Here is a 17,383-nt window from a genome sequence, read left to right as displayed (position 1 = left end):
GCTAAAAATTTCTCGCAAAAATGCAGACGTAAAATATTTTATATTTTTCGTAATGTATTCCTATTACAGGAAGCCGAGTAAATTTATTCGAGCCACCCAATGAAGCGTTCGATCGAGGCGAGAAACCAGGTCGCGAAAGTAAGTCGATGTTTCGTTCGCGTGCATCGTACGGGCTGCATACGCGATTTTATGGAAATCAGATGATAGGAGCCATTTAAAAAAGGGAGCGCAAAGGAAGTCAGTATTGAATTGAGTGAACTTCAATCCTTTAACATTTTCAGAAAATCATTACACTCATAAAATAAGTTTATCTTCAATTTCACTATTAAATTCGCGTGAAATTTTAACGGCATTAAAAAAAATATCTCGTTGGAAAAACATCAGTTACAAACATATTATTTTCGTTTATTTAAAAAACGAAGTGATTTAACGAATTGGACAATATCCCTTAACCGGTCGTTCACCGGTTGTCGATGCATCGACTATACTATTTATTTATTCGCAGAGTCATTGACTTGCCGTCGCAGGTCATTGATCCGAATTTTTGAAAGCGGGAGATAACGCGAGCAGCGCATGTATTTATATATGCGATGCATCAATACTGTAGATAAGCGTACAGCATCGAGATAAGCTAGATATTTGATAATTAATACGAATGTAAATGTAGTTATTAAGGATGATAGAAATACAGGTATATTTTATAGTCTCTTTTTTTGAAAGTGCCAAAGATATATTCAAGCGATAAGGGTTATTAAATTTTATCAATCCAAGTTTTATACGAGCTATTATAAATAATAATTATGGCGTTTACACAAACAATAATATTTATAATAAATAGTATATAATGACGAATTTTATTTAAAATTATCCTTTTGCAAGATTTGTTTTCAGGACATCTTAATAATAATTTACTTTAAAAATGATTTAATAATAATTTTTTAAAGGTACCAAATTAAAAAAAAAAATACGTGGTTATTTGTCGTTAATCTTTATTTAACTAAAAATACATTAACTACTATATATCACGTACTAAATCTATATACGAATCAATAAATTGGTCTTTTCATGTTCTGATGTTTTGATTTTATTGAATTGTAACGTATTTTGTCGAACAGCACTGAATTAAATGCGTCGAAGCATGATGCAGAATGACGCCGTACAATGACAATCGGACGTCTGTTATGCGATCATTTGCTTATGCGTCACATGTCATCAACTTCGCGAATGTCACTGATCCCGATCCGATTTAAAGACAAAAAATTGCACACACAAAACTATTTAACACATTTTCATAAAATTAAGAGTATCAAAAAATTCTACGTCAATTTATAATAGTGATTGATATTACATCAATGCATTTGTGAAGACTCGCAATTGTTGCAAAAAATTTCCGCTTTCACTTTTCCTCTGTGGTATATATATAATCGAATAATAATAATCAAATATAATTATGCTTATATCCTTGCTATATAAATTTTTAAATAATTCGAATATTTTTATATGCTATTAATTGTTTAATATATATTTTATAATAATGTATTAATAGAAATTAAAATTTAATTTATTATTTATTTCAATATAATTATAATTAATTGAATTTAATATTTATTATCTCGTCTTTTATCAAATGTAAATTTTAATAAATGCTAAAGAAATCTCGTTGAGTAACTTGAAAATACGATTGACATCGTGACGTTTGCTATACGTGCGAATCTTATAAAACGTTCTTTTGTCGCCATTCATATGCAAAGTTGAAAGGAAACCGACACTGATAATGTAAAGTCGAGCAAAGTGCATGCAGGTAACAGGATAACAGAATTGTAAAAGAGTGCGCGTATCATGTTTGCCATCTTGCTGCATCTCGACAGAGAGACGAATTTCGATCAGCTCAATAACCCATAGTATACACGGTGACATAAATTCACCTGCTATTACTACAAATGCGATTATGTTTTAATTTGACGTTCTGCAATTCATGCTACAATCGCGGATCGATAAGATGCCATAACTTGTCCAAGATCTGTCAATTTGCGCAATCTTTTCAAGCAATCGCATAACCGACATTCTTCCGGAATTAACTTAGGTGAGTTTTATAGTAGAATCTCAAAATAAGACATATTCATAAAAAATCCGCGAAAACAAATTTTGATAAATTTTACAAGAAAATCCAAAAGTTTATATATTATTACATAAAATTACAACATATTACATAAGATTACAATATGATTATTAAATTTTTTATTCATTTTTATTGAATTTCTCGAGAGTCAAAAACTGAGAAACGAATTTATCGTTAAAGATTGAGAAAAAAAATATTTAAGAAAGTAATCAAAATATAACTTTACACAAATAAATTATTTCAACAAAGTTTCATTCAAGTAACCGAGATTCCGGAAAGCTCAACCTCTTCTTTGTTTCGTTATTCAACGATTCAACGTTTGCAGCAGACACTTTCGATAATGCATTCGCGTGCTCCCGACGTGGGTGGTCCTTATCACCGCGAGGGAACCGTATCGGATGCGGATTGTTGGATTTTACGAGCGAAAAGTGAATTTCGCACGCGGGGCGCGACGCTGTTAATCGCGTGCGGAGCGAAGCGCGTTTTACAGCCGCGCGAAACGACGTAGCCGGTTATTCTCGAGACATTAAAGTTATTGTATGTACGGGTGTGCCCGAAATAATAACGAGCCTCGCGAGATCCGAATCGAAAGTACAGCAATCGCAAGGTATCCTTTAACGATACTTTCTTCGATCTCTCAATAAGGAAAAAAATCCCAACTCTCACTTTCGATCTCAACAACGGCAACTATTAGCATTCAATGCGATTTGTCAAACATTTACGAAGCTATTAAAATCCTATCTATAAATTTTGATTTTATTAATAAATGCGTTCAATGCAAAGTCCATTTTTTCTCTTAAGGAGAATTTCTTTCTCGCACCAGTTCTTTCTCGCACGATTTTTTTGATATTAAATATTCATTAAATTCGACAATCTCATGAAAGTTTTCAAAACAGTTTCGCTAATTTAATTTTCGGTGCCAAACAATAATGTTTTATTATTTAATTACAGATTACTTGGCAAAACTTGGATCGTGATAAAAGCTTCACGACGAAGATAATGCACGAGTATTGAGAAGAAAAAACACGATAAAATGATAAAAGGTAACATTACCATTAAACTAGTTTTTCTGTACAATTAGTTTCTTTCATGGAACGAGGTCACTTAATCGCGGATTTCTCGAAAGGGCTCTAAATTCGAGAGAAACGCGCGGCGGTCAAAGTCATAATAATTAAGATTATAATCGCGGTTACGGTATAATCGTTAATTATTCATTAACAATTAAAATGTAATTACGAAATTATCCGCGTATCGCGTATTGTGGCGGTAATTAGAGTTATTCTTCAAGTCTGCTAGAGAAAGATGATTAGACTCTCGTCTAAACGCGAACGTGTTTACGCTTTCAATCATTTCATACGTTACGCCGATCGCGGATTAAATTAAACATGACATAATAATCTAATAATCCGCGACGCGATACAAACTCAAGGTATTCTGTTGTACTCTATTCTCTTCCTCCTTCCTGCTTTCACCGCCGAGCTTACCTAACTTTATCACTGTTACAAGTAATCGGTTTCTTGTTAAACAGAAGATGAAATTGCAATATTCAAAGTATCGTTCACAAAGCAATCAATAGACATTACAAAAAACTGCCGTAATATATATATAATCGCCTAAACAACTTTACTAAATAAATTATAAAAATAGAAGGGAAAAGTATAATAGAAAGAATGTCTTTAACTTCACTGTCAAGCGAAAAGAAACTTTCCGTGCCAAAAGTGTGTTGAAGAAAAAAGTTTTTAAAATTGCATGAATACATTAGTATAAATATTATTGAGGTCACCGAATCCGAATCTGAAGCCAGAATTACAAATTACAAAATTCAAAATGGTGAATCCAATATGGCGGATCAAAATTCAAAATAATTTTGGATTTCAATAAAAATGTGTATCATTTTTGAGGTTGCAAAATCCAAACCTAATATCAGATTTTCCAAATTGAAAATGGCAAATCCAATATGGCGGACCAGAGTTCGAACAAATAATTGACATACATAAAGGTTGTATATTTCTCTCTTCAATTATTTTTAAATCCCGCTCTCTGCCCAACCCAGAGTCACGAATCGAGGACGTGGCGGTTATTGACTCCGTTAAATCTGCAATTTTTAATTTGGAAAATCTGATATTAAATTCGAATTCGGCGACCCCAAAAACGATAAGAAACCCATTTTTATTCAAACCCAAAATTATTTTGAATTTTGATCCGCCATTTTGAAGTTCGAAATTCTGATTTCAGATTCGAATTCAGCGATCTCAGAAACCTTAAAATACCCAAGGACAACCAAATCGTAATAGTAATAACATGTTTTTTTTCAAGATGTCCCTATAGAGGTCATGAAGCAAAAGTGGCACGAATTTTTTTGGCCCCTATAGGGGTCACTGACAGTGAAGGGGTTAATGCTTATAAAATAGACGACGAAAAACAATGTTAATAAATTTTAATAAATCTCTAACAAATAAATCTGTATATTATTTTTTCTCCGAATAATATTCGCGGAATGTTTCAACGTTCTTCGTATAATTTAAATGAGATATTTAAATTTAATTAATTTTCTTCATCTCTTATTAAGATCGACAATTATGAATCTTGACCGAGTCTTATAATTTGATTAAATAAAGTAAAATTTTATTATCTATTTTTAAATGTCGGGACGCTAATTAACGAGAACATTTCATTTTCAATAATTCGTTGTTTAAAAAACCATCGTCGTCAAGATATCTCTTTGGAAAAACAATTTACTCCAAATTAATGAAGTTCGATATTATATGGATCGTGCACGGGCGATAAGAAAATTATAGGAGTAAGGGAGATCATTTTAACTTCCGAAGTACATCAAAGGATTAATCTTCCGAGAGAGAAGGAAAGCGGTGGAGCGTCCTGTTCGGAGAGATATGCGGATGACGCGGTGAATCTCGAATTAACGAGTCGTGTGCGCGGGGAGGCGAGGCGGGGGGAAGGGGATGAAATGCGCGTAAGCCGGCCCGGAACGTAATTTTCAGGCAGATGTGCGGCCACGAAAGGGAGATCATTGCACCGGCAAGGAGCAGCTGAAGTAGCGTGAGAAAATGCGGCCGGATCGTCATCGTTGCAGGCACACGCTCGTTTGCTCACTCGCACTCGTCGGAATGATAGTGACTAAAGGGCAAAGTCAGGGCCGTCGCAACCTCGCCGAAGACGAGGATGACGAATTATGTCGCGATTACGGGCGAAAAGGCACTTTCTCCTTTTCGGCCCTAAAAGAGCCAAACACGTGAGCGGAATCTTCATCTGTATTATTATCCGAGAAAATTCGTGTGATATATACAGGGTGTCCCGAAACTAACGCTTGATATTTTAAAGGTAGATTCTCTGGCCAATTTAAAAACGATTTTTCCTCAGCGAAAATGTCGCGGCACTAATAGTTTTGGAGTTATATAATCGATTGAAAATAAAGGGTTTTTCGCAAATTAAGGCTTATGGGAATAAAATATTAATAAAGTCACACATTCTTTAATTAATTTTAGGTAGAGTTTACTTTAATAGAATTTTAATTTAAGGCTTAGTTAGGAAGATACATGATGACAAAAATTGGGAATATGCAAAAAATAATGATCTCCCTCGACATTTTCGCTGAGGAAAAATCGTTTTTAAATTGGCCGGAGAATCTGCCTTTAAAATATCAAGCGTTAGTTTCGGGACATCCTGTATATATATATATATAAGCGAATTATCGAAATCTCTCCGTTAAATAATCTTAAAAATTTAAAGGCACGATATGAAAGAAATAACAGTATAGATCAGAATTGCACTGTATTAGAATTGCATTGTATATAGAAAGCATTCTTAAGCAAATATCCATGAAATATCGTATGACTCAAGATGGTGACTCAAGAGAGAAATTTGAGAAGCATGTAATTTATCTATGATATTAAATTATTTGTTCATGCTCTTGTAAGATATGTCATTTATTATAATTTTATTTTCAATTTTTAATGAAATTTTTAATAAATGTTTTGTCTTATATCCACAACTGGTGCTTTTATATATTATTTATACATAATTATATTGTTTATAAAATAGTCTTGATATAGACATAATTAATATGAATACGTTATTAGTATGTTTGATTTTACAAATCTATTTTTGACGTAATAGATATACTTGAAGAGACACATATTTTTTAAATATTTTTTGATGATAAAAGAATTGTATCAACGTTAATATAACATTATCAGAAAAAAATACATATATCATTTATATATAAAAGACATAACAACATAATCTTAAAAATTATGTCTAAACTTCATTAACTTTATAAGAAAAGATAAATATATTTGTATTAAAAAAATAATCGAATCTCTCTTTTATTTACAAGATTCGAGCGAATATATTTGGAAGTGTTTTCTAAGATAAGAGAGATATCTACTATCAATGCACATGTTTCAAACGACGTAATTATCGATTTAAAATAGCTGTGCTTTTATTAAAATATAATTAACACGGCGCAATTAATTTCACACGCGTCATAGACGCATAAAAATATCAATACGATACGCGTTTGATTTACGGGGAAAAACCCTAGCTATAAATCAATCAGAGTTATAAAAAAGCCGGGATCATAAGTTTCCAGCAAATGTGAAATGCTTCGAACATTAGAATTCAATTAAAACGATAATATAAAGTTATAGCAATGTCACAGCGTTTCTCTCGTAGATAAAATACGCGTTCTTTTACAGCAATTTATATATTTAATATGCTTTTAAGATTCAGTCTAGAGATGATAAAAAAGTTTTATGGAATATATATACTTAATGTGAGAGATAACATTGAGTCAGAAACTAAGAATGTTAAATTGGGAATGTTAGTAATATTTAAGTAAAACAAAAAATAAAATTAATAAAGGAAATTTAAAACTGATACTTTATATTATTTATTATATTATTTAATTAGCATTTTTCATCTTTGAAGAATTATTAATTATTAAAAAATATATAATTATATATATTAGTAAATATATTTAAAAAAAATAATTAAATAATTGATACTTGTTCAGATTTATTTTTAATTATATTTATTTTTTTTAATATAAGAATTATTTTTAATTATATTTAATATAAGAATTCTTATTATCTATTAATAAGAATCAAAGAGGCTTGGCAAAGCCTCGTATAATCCTGAACTGTTTCACACACATCGGCCCCTCTATATGAACGGAATTCGTCAATGAAACTAAGGCACCGCCAAGTGTATCAAATAATACCATTTAATCTCGTCATCGTTGATTGTGTCTCTTTACGAAGGAATGAATAAGGAGGAAAAGAAAGAAGTGAACAGAAAAGAAAGAAAGAAAGAATGTTAAATCAAGTGACTCACCGTTTGTCAAACCGTCGACGTCGTCCGAGTCGCACTTGAGACCGTTAGTAATCACCTGAAACACACATAGAGTCATTTAATGTCAAAGATAACGATTATAATTATCGAAAAAAAATTCCAAACAAATCGCGTTCCTCTTCCCTTTGCTGCCAAATCGATCAATTTAATATAACTTTGAAATAATCTCGTTGAAAGAGAAAAATTGTTCCTATTTGTATTATTAAAATATTTATATTATATTCGTGTGTCGTTTGATTATAATATTATAATAACTCAATTTTCGGCTTCGTGTGGTTTATCCACGTGGTCGGTCCTCTCGAGGCGGCCAATAAAACGATCACGTTCTCCGCTTCAGCATCTGCTTCGCCCGAGGGCGAAGAAGAATCGAAAGTAGCGTTTGCGTGCGGTTTCCTGTCATCGTCATCATCGATGATTTCACTGAAAGATATCACTCTTACTCGGCCATACGCCAACCGTACGCTCGTTCATTTGCAATTGCGATCGCGGCTCCCGGGCTTTTGCGAAATCGCCGTCCGTTTCCACGGACTCGTGTAAATCGGATAAAACCACCGCTTCCGCTTACTATCTAAGAGATGATGACTGGTAATTGCAGCGGTTTTCCATCCTGCGCTCGCCGCTAGTCCATCATAATCGTTAAGAATATATAAACATGACGAAAATCATGCATTACGCATGGGAAACGCGTATGTTAATCACGAGACTCATCTATCAAGCCTATGTTAATGATATAAAATTAGCTATTCGCCGGCAATATAACCTGCGAGATACAATCCTGGGAAAGCCGTTCTAATCCCTAAACGCGCAATTTCTTTCCGTTATCTACGAGGAAGTCATTTCTAGCTTCATGTAAGTCTTACAGCATGAAAAAGAGAGGAGAGATAATTAATAAAGAAAATCTTTCTTATTAACTCTGAGACATAAATGATCCAAATATTCTCGGGAAAAAAGGAGATTCTACATTTGTAAAAATTGTGTGAAACTATTTAATTTATTAAAATAAAAAATCTTTCAAGATTCAAGATTAACTTAAAAAAATACTAGTCATATAATATATAATTCGAAAATAAAAATAATCTCGCGTATTATTTAAAATTCATATAAATTTTCTTCTGCATTCAATATTATCCGTCTTTTAGAGAGAGCTTATTTTCCGCGGAAACTTCAACACGTAGCTCGAAAAATCTGTTGCCATGTATTTCATATGTGGCCGGAAGCGCGAGATAAATTTGAGCGCGTTCGTTCTCACATAACTGATTATGAAAAATGGCGATTATGAAAGCCGAGTCAACAAAAGACGTAGGAGGTTCGACGAATAAAAATCTCTATCTCAATTTATGATAGTGCTCAAATGTCACGTCCGACATCGAAGGTTCGTAATTATCGCTGAGAACTTCCGCCCTTGATTTCAATCATCGATAGTGCTTCTTCGAATGCGAGCAGAAAGGAATAAAATAATAATTATAGTAAAATAATAATTATAATAATAATTTTTTTTTTAATTTTTGCTGTGATAATTAGAAATGATTGCAATAAGAATATATTTTACTTATCAATATGTTATTAAACTATTAATATATCAATTAGTTTCATTTATTATCTCTGTTATAATGTATAATTGGAATTAAATGGAAATTAATACATTTTTCTATTAGATGTATATTTTAATAATTACTGGCAGAGCTTTAAAACGATGAGAACGATCTTGATAAGGATGTTGTGAAAGGGTAACGTATACTGTACATGCAAATCTTATAATTATACTGTAATTATACTGTAAATCTGCAAAAATAAATCTTATAATTATAATTCTTTTATCATTATTCATATAAAACTGAACGGTTAAACATCGCTATTTCCTATCCCATTTTAATTCGTTTGCGTAGTAAAAGATCTCTTAACGAGATACGAGAGAATCGCATTAATATATTTATTCGTCAATTTCGCGAAAATCATTTCAGTCTATAAAAGCAACCAGGCATGAATTGGGTCGTTTAAAATGGATATTTACACACAAAGGGACGTGGAAAAAAAATTAATGCATCCGTCGAGAGTCAAGGAGAGTCAATTTTGCAATCGCGATCTACAATGATTTGCACACAGTTCGACGTTTCTCTCTCGTCTCCGAACGGAACGAAACCACCGACCACCGTATATAGACCGTAAGCAATTTCGCGGGGCATCCATCCTCCTATTGTATTGTGTGTAACTCGTTGCGGCGTGTGATGGTCGCTAATTGTATCCTCTCGCACGCGTTGAACCACGCGCTCCAAAGTACGCGTGACCGCAAGAGCGGATAGATGACAAGTATATGTGTGTGTGTGTGTGTGTGTGTGTTAAGTTTCGCCCCTGTGTCACGCGTGTTTACGTACGCACGCCGCCGCATGTATCGAGTAAACGAGTGAGGACGGATCCGGTCGCGAAGGGGGACAACCGTCCCTTCCCCGGAAGGAAGTAGAATGTATTAATATTTCTCGCACAACCAAAACGCGGGACGCGAGGGGAGCAATTGTCGGCGAATTACTCAATCTACTCGTATTTACGACACCGCGGCGGGAAGACCACAAAGGCCAGATGGCCGAATTGTTTGGGGGAGGGAGAGGGGGGAAAGGATAGATCGGTCCTTTGTGGTATATACGATTATTGAAATAATCCGGACAGCGTGTTTGCGGCTTGTGTATTATATTTTTTATCGCGTCATACTTTTTATATGCATTAATTGCGAAAAAATACGTTCGGGAAAATGCACGTGCAAAGGCCAGATAATTAAAGTTATCATTAAGATATTGCTATAAGATATTATTAGATATTATTAGAATAAAAAATAAGTAAAATAAAGATTGATAGCTTTAAAACGTACGCTGAGTAGAGCACGAATATAATCTATACATATGTCCCATTTTAATCGATCACCCCGAATAACTTTTTTAATTTTGATTGTAGAAAAAAACGTTTCAGACAAAAGTTATATGGTTTCAAGGGGGACATAAGATGGTGACAATTATTTGACCTTGGATGGTCTTTTGAAGGTCACGCGAAAGTTACCTTTAATTTCTCAAATGGAACCCCTTATTTTTCATTACACATTCTTGTAGCTTATCTCGAGAGCTTTTCAAAACACTATAATAAAATATTTTTTCCTCGAGTACTTTTTGAGTTATAAGGCTTGAAATCATTTCTTAATTTTACATAAACCGTAAAATATCTTGTAAAATATTCATTTTTCAATTATCTTACCTCAATACTTTTATGTACAAAATAATGAGAGGAATCAATTGGTGTAAAGAAAACACATAGTTATTTTTAAGAAAAAATATGTAATTGTTAATTGCAAATTACATATTTTTTCTTCGAAACAATTATGTGTTTTCTTTACACCAATTGATTCCTCTCATTATTTTGTATATAAAAGTATTGAGGTAAGATAATCGAAAAATGAATATTTTACAAGATATTTTACGGTTTATGTAAAATTAAGAAATGATTTCAAGCCTTATAACTCAAAAAGTACTTGAGGGAAAAATATTTTATTATAGTGTTTTGGAAAGCCCTCGAGATAAGCTACAAGAATATGCAATAAAAAATAGAGAGTTCCATTTAAGAAATTGACAGTGACCTTCACGTGACCTTCAAATGACTCTCCAAGATCAAATCATTGCCACCATCTGATGGCCCCCTTCAAGCCATATAACTTTTGTCTGAAACATTTTTTTCTACAATCAAAATTAAAAAAGTTATTCGGGGTGATCGATTAAAATGGGACACCTTGTATAACGTTTATCTATACGAATCATAGATTCCATTATAAGAAAGCATCGACATGTTTCGCTCGACAAGACGCATGTAACATCACATGGCCGGCGCGAGCAACAATAAGCTGAAAAAAGCGCATTTGCATACACACGGCACGAATGTAGCCATAACACAATCCACTTGGGCATTTTTACGACACGGTTCTCCCAGTGTGCGGCGAGTTTTCTCCGCTTCTAAAACGGAGCATAATCGCGCGAATCTTGCACGAAGGAAAAACCGAGGCCCGCGTTTCTAAAGATTAGATTCGCGCTCTCGAAGATTGTTTCGATACCGTTGCCCCCCGCAGGCGATTTCATCTCGTGGCGCGTTTTGCCAGCGTTTTATCAGTTGTCCCCGAAACGGCTAATTTAATGTTTAAACACCCGACGCGTAAAAGCCCGCATTTTCTCCTCGGCATAGAACGATAATTGTGTATGCCCGCGAATCGCGATTTATTTCCACTGTCCAGTTACGAGGCCAACGAAGTCGGATAATCCGTATCTTTCAATCGCGACCACTATAGATCGCTCGAAAAGATACTTTCATCGCGAATAATTTTTCTTTCATTTCAACTTTGGTTGTACGCGATGAAGATGTACAGAGTGTCTTGAGTTTTCTATCTTTTTATCCAAATTTTAAATTTAGTTTAATTAAATTTCAGCGGTGAAAATGGATGACAAAAATAAATTTGAAATTTTGTCTCTTAAACTGATTTTACTGCAACGCAATATATTTCAATTCGAAGATTAGCTAAAGATAAAGATATCTAAATTTGAATTTTGATAGTCGATTGTTTATTGAGGTGTGGATACAAATTTACAATTCAAAGAACATAAAGATGCGTTGTAGAAAAGATCGTAAATATTTTCGCTTACGTAATATGTAATAATCGGGATGGCTTGTCTTTATAGTCTGCGTCTCGAAACGTGAGTATAATTAGCGTCTCGATGGTTGTGACGAGCGATTTACAATTCTTACGGTCTAAAGTTTGTTTCCACTACCACCGCGTCGTACTTAACAACATAAACTTTACGACGTGGCGGATGCGGCTTGAATATCCTGATTATTTCTCCGAGAATTCCCTTTACTTTCCGTTTTCTCCGACCGTCCGTGACAAGATGCGATTAGGAAGCGCGACATATATATTCAATCACGAGATAACATTGCCTATTTAAGTAAATTATATTTTAAAAAGTTAATAAAAAATGTATAAAGAGAACTAGAGAAATTAAATTTTATTTAATTTTGAATAAATTCTGTCTGTCTGTGTGCGCGTGTGTTTAATTATCAAAATTTATTATATTATAATTCTTATTTTATTTTATTATGATTATTTATTATAATTATTATTTTATTTTATTATAATTATTTATTATAATTTATAATTTTCCCGAGAATTAAGAATTTATTTATTATATTTATTTTCACGGGAAATATAATCTCTAATTTTTACTGAAAAAACGATCTCCAATTAACTAAAAAAAAATTTTTAAATGAAAATTCTTTATGCAAAGTGAAAAATTATATCTCTCATACATTCGAATTGGATGTTCTACTTTTCCTGCAATTTAAATATTTGAAATGCGTTATAAATATATATGATATACACTTTGATAAGAAATGAGCTAAATTGCATCAATGCCAGTTTTGCTTTAAGATGCACGACGCCTACCGACCGATTTTCCGAGCCGACCTTGATCGAACTGGGTGCGGCCAGCATCATCCGATTTCCTCCTCTCATCTTGCGTGTATCTCGCCGATAAACAACGTTGACATAACGAACGATAATTTGACGAGATTCCGATGGGGGATTACGGGATAAAATCGAGTCCATGAGTACGCTTTCTCCCGAGTGGTTCTTCCGGCGCTTCTAACAATTTATGACCAGAACCCGTTCGATTACTCGCACAACTCGAGTGATTTGTGAAAAAACAGCGTATAAAACGTAAGATGCGTAATATCCACATGTAAATTAGGCCTGAGTTTGCGCCAGAACTATAGTGTGAGCAAAATATTATTTCAATTAATGCTTTATTCATCTATAATCTATTTAGTATTAATTGATTTCATGGAATATTAAAATCTAATAATTTAAATTAAAATATAATTTAATTGTTATGTCCTTGCATTTTAAAAGATTTTTATCATTAGTTAACATGCGTGTATTTTATAATGACATTTCATATAAAAGGTGATTTAATGGATAGTATTAAGATATATAGATCGTGATTAATGAAAATACGAGGAAAAGTTGATGGAGTCTTGTACAGGTTCCGAAAATTTTAACTGCGTCACTGTTTTAATAATGATTATCACACTTATTGGATGAGCCATATCTTCGCATTAAATAAAGTTATGATATCTTTGACGCCGCGATAATCAAATCATATAAGCGTTCGTTTCATAACATTTATATAGAACGTCTCGAGAAAAAAAATACAAAGAATCTCTTCATTAATTGCATATGTGAAATGAAAGATGCTTGATGTTTTTTTTACGATCTTTTACACTTAATTCTATATCGAAAAATGAGCAAACTATAAAGTATAATTATAATTTAAAAAAATTACATAAACTAAAAAAACTACATAAAGATTAAAACTAGAAAAAATTACATAAAAATTAAAATTTGGGAGCTCTCTCTTTAGATTCTAACTTTTCGTTTGATTATCGAATAGTTCAGATCTTTTTATATTTTACGTCTTTTTTATTTGACAAAAAAATTTGTAAAAATAGAAAAATTTCACAAAGGGGATATTTTTGGAATTTACAACAGATCGACAGATTCGAGTCACCCGGTACGTGGCTGCGTGCATCGAATTGCGTACAGCGTTCTCGTTACACGCTCGAGCGACTAAGAGTGCGTAAAAGTGACGTTTCCGATCGATCTTCGTTTCGCGCCTGGCCGAGAATATACAACGAGATTCAGAAGAAAGGACCTTCATCTTATCCATTAGCATATGATCGGTCAAGGATATATACTGATAAATACGGAACACACTCGTGCCCTTAAATGATATTCATACATGGTCTTATTTTACTCGCTCCATTAGCTAATTAACTCGTTCGCTGTCCCGAGGTTTTAAATGAAAAATCGACTCCGGTAAATAAACTTTGTAATAATTTTTTTCGGTCATTTTTTGTCACGCTACACGTAAATGTCAAGTGCGAGAAATGTCACACGCACGTGACATTGATGCAGAAAAAAACATATGTCACATATGTGTGTTGAAACACATGTTGAGATACCGGAATGTATAACTATACATGTGATATTATCGTAATAAGAAATACATGATAAGAATCAGAAGAGTTGTGCAAATATTTGCACTTTTAATTAGTTGCAATTATCATTATCAAATTATATAACTCGAGTGAACTTTTGAGAAAACAATTCTCTAAATATCTTGAAATCTCCCGAGAACGATAAAAATGCCTTTCTTACAAAATATCTTTAGAATTTTCGCGAGTAATAAAGATCTGCGAAGTAGTTTCGTAAACTTTCGGAAAATTCTCGTAAACAATAAAGTTCCTCTACACATCTTCAACTCCCGTGAGAACGATAAAGACTCCCCAAATAGTTCTCGTAAGTGATAATTCTCAAATCTACGCATCACAAATGATAACGATTCTCCGAATGTTTTTGTAAAGTTCTCGCAATCAAAATACTTTAGAATTTTCCACGTGTGATGAAGAATTTCTCGAATTATTTTCTGAAAAACAACTCTCACGAATAACACTCGAAAGTCAAGAAATCTCAGAGAGAAAGAGAGAGCGCGCATCTAATGTCTTAAACACTAAAATTGAGAAATTTATTAAAAAAAAATAAAAAAAAAAGGACTACTTTGGATGAGCTTCTCAGATATTCAATTAATAACAATAAAATGCAATCTAACCTGCGGAGATGAACGTTATTGGCTTTCGTTGCGTCGTTCAAACGTTCGATACCACGCAGTGCGCGAAAGTATTTCGTTACTTTTACTCTTATCTCAGCACGCGGCGTATATCCCGCGCGTTACGTTGCGCGTTACCGTTGCTCGCACTCGCGATCAGCTGGGAGGCTCTTACGGCTCGCTCGCTCGAGCGCGCGACGTCAACTGACAGCCGCCGCGCTGAGCCGAGAGCGTCGAGATGAGCCGTGCGGAGCGAAGCGGCGAGACGAGACGAGACGAGACGTGACGTGCGTGACGCGCGAGCGAGCACGCAACCCGAGGATGCGTTTGTAACGCCGAGCATCTCTTACGCCTCCTACGGCGACACCGGCCATGAAAATCCGCTGACATTCACGGAAAAACTTTACACCCCATCCGATAGAAAATCGTACTTCTCTATTTTTAAAATGAAACGCAAATAGTCCGTTCAAGGAGAGTCCCTTTATGCGCACTTGCGAAAACCTTGCACCAAACTTAGTGTTCTTTCATCAGTACTTATACAAGGTCTTGCGTTAAACTTAGAGCGGTAAAAATATTATAATTTAAGATTTTATTAGATTTTTATAGCAATTTCTATGTAATGACGTAACGAAGAGAGTCTTGGAAATAATGCGGATAAAAATAAAGAAAAATTTGTTATTTTTGTGATAATCTATCTCTGAAAATTGAGACAAAATTTTCCTTATTTTAAATAATTTCTCGGAAAAATAAATATATTCTTTCTTTTTGTTTTATATATTTTATATAATTTAATAATTCTGACAAAATAATATAGAGATATTAGAACTACAGGTGCACATGATGCTTCAGGCTGCTGAACTGCGTTGTATCCAGTAGTCTGACTAATGTTTCAGGGTGCAAGGTCGTGGGAAAGAACAAACTCCTTGTAATTCATTATGTAGGTTACGATTATATTTCTCGGTTTGAAAGATGATTGATAGACGCTACAATTATGATACATCCAGATACTGACGGCAATACATAACAAGCAAAAAAACATTCCATGCTGATTCTCTCTCTCAAATATTATTTATATTTATCTAATAAAATCGCATAAAATATTATTTATATCTATCTAATAAAATCGCGTCAAATATTATTTATATTTATCTAATAAAATCGCGTCAAATATTATTTATATTTATCTAATAAAATCGCGTCAAATATTATTTATATTTATCTAATAAAATCGCGTCAAATATTATTTATATTTATCTAATAAAATCGCGTCAAATATTATTTATATTTATCTAATAAAATCGCGTCAAATATTATTTATATTTGTCTAATAAAATCGCGTAAAATATTATTCATATTTATCTAATAAAATCGCGTCAAATATTATTTATATTTATCTAATAAAATCGCGTCAAATATTATTTATATTTATCTAATAAAATCGCGTCAAATATTATTTATATTTATCTAATAAAATCGCGTCAAATATTATTTATATTTATCTAATAAAATCGCGTCAAATATTATTTATATTTGTCTAATAAAATCGCGTAAAATATTATTCATATTTATCTAATAAAATCGCGTAAAATATTATTTATATTTATCTAATAAAATCGCGCGGAATATCGATTTCTTCAAAATTCTCTCAAAACACTCGAAAGACTTTCACTTTAACACACAACGGCAGAAGAAATAAAAGTGGATTATATTTCCCTAGAGAACTTGGAATAACGTTACCTTTTCTCGCATAAAAGCGAGGTAAAACATCGAACATGTACTCTGTGATTCGCGGCACTGTAACGAGATCAAGAAATTGAGCAATAAATCACTATTTCTCTCAACGTTGTCGATCGTTATCGATCTCGCGGATAATTTAATGCTTCTTGTACGCGCACATGTCAAAGTCAAGAACAAACAGGAGAAAGAGAAAAGAAAGAGAAAGACGCGATCGGGATTCGTTGGAATTGTGCGTGCGACTGAATCTGAGCCGAGAAAACGTGCCTGCCATCGAAAGCATCTGTACCACACCGGCGCACACTTTCACTCTCTCGTAATCGGTAGCACTAAGTCTCGATCGACACGTTCCAGCGATTCGTGGAACTTTTTGCTATGCCGATATCGAAAGCACGAATCGATAGCAGGCGATATTCCACAGGCGTTTCTGGCGCGAAACAGCATATTATGATAATTTGTAACAATACACGTCATT

The 17,383-nt window shown here is 33.4% G+C and overlaps 1 protein-coding gene across 3 annotated transcripts in view; it reads right to left on the bottom strand.

The window, feature by feature from the left end:
• Positions 1 to 17,383, bottom strand: part of LOC145973534 (uncharacterized) — a 55,073-nt gene that overhangs the window by 5,494 nt on the left and 32,196 nt on the right. For all 3 annotated transcript variants that reach the window (XM_083103007.1, XM_083103005.1, XM_083103006.1), the window contains one exon: positions 7,472 to 7,526. In XM_083103007.1, the coding sequence (XP_082959133.1) occupies positions 7,472 to 7,526 (55 nt within the window). The remainder of the gene's footprint in view (positions 1 to 7,471; positions 7,527 to 17,383) is intronic.

Source organism: Camponotus vicinus, unplaced genomic scaffold (assembly GCF_025532165.1).
Source record: "Camponotus vicinus isolate PSW18456_S1 unplaced genomic scaffold, iyCamVici1.0 SCAF_6, whole genome shotgun sequence".
NCBI lineage: Eukaryota > Metazoa > Arthropoda > Insecta > Hymenoptera > Formicidae > Camponotus > Camponotus vicinus.
Note: the sequence above shows the minus strand (reverse complement) of the source record. Positions and strands in the feature narration are given on the sequence as shown.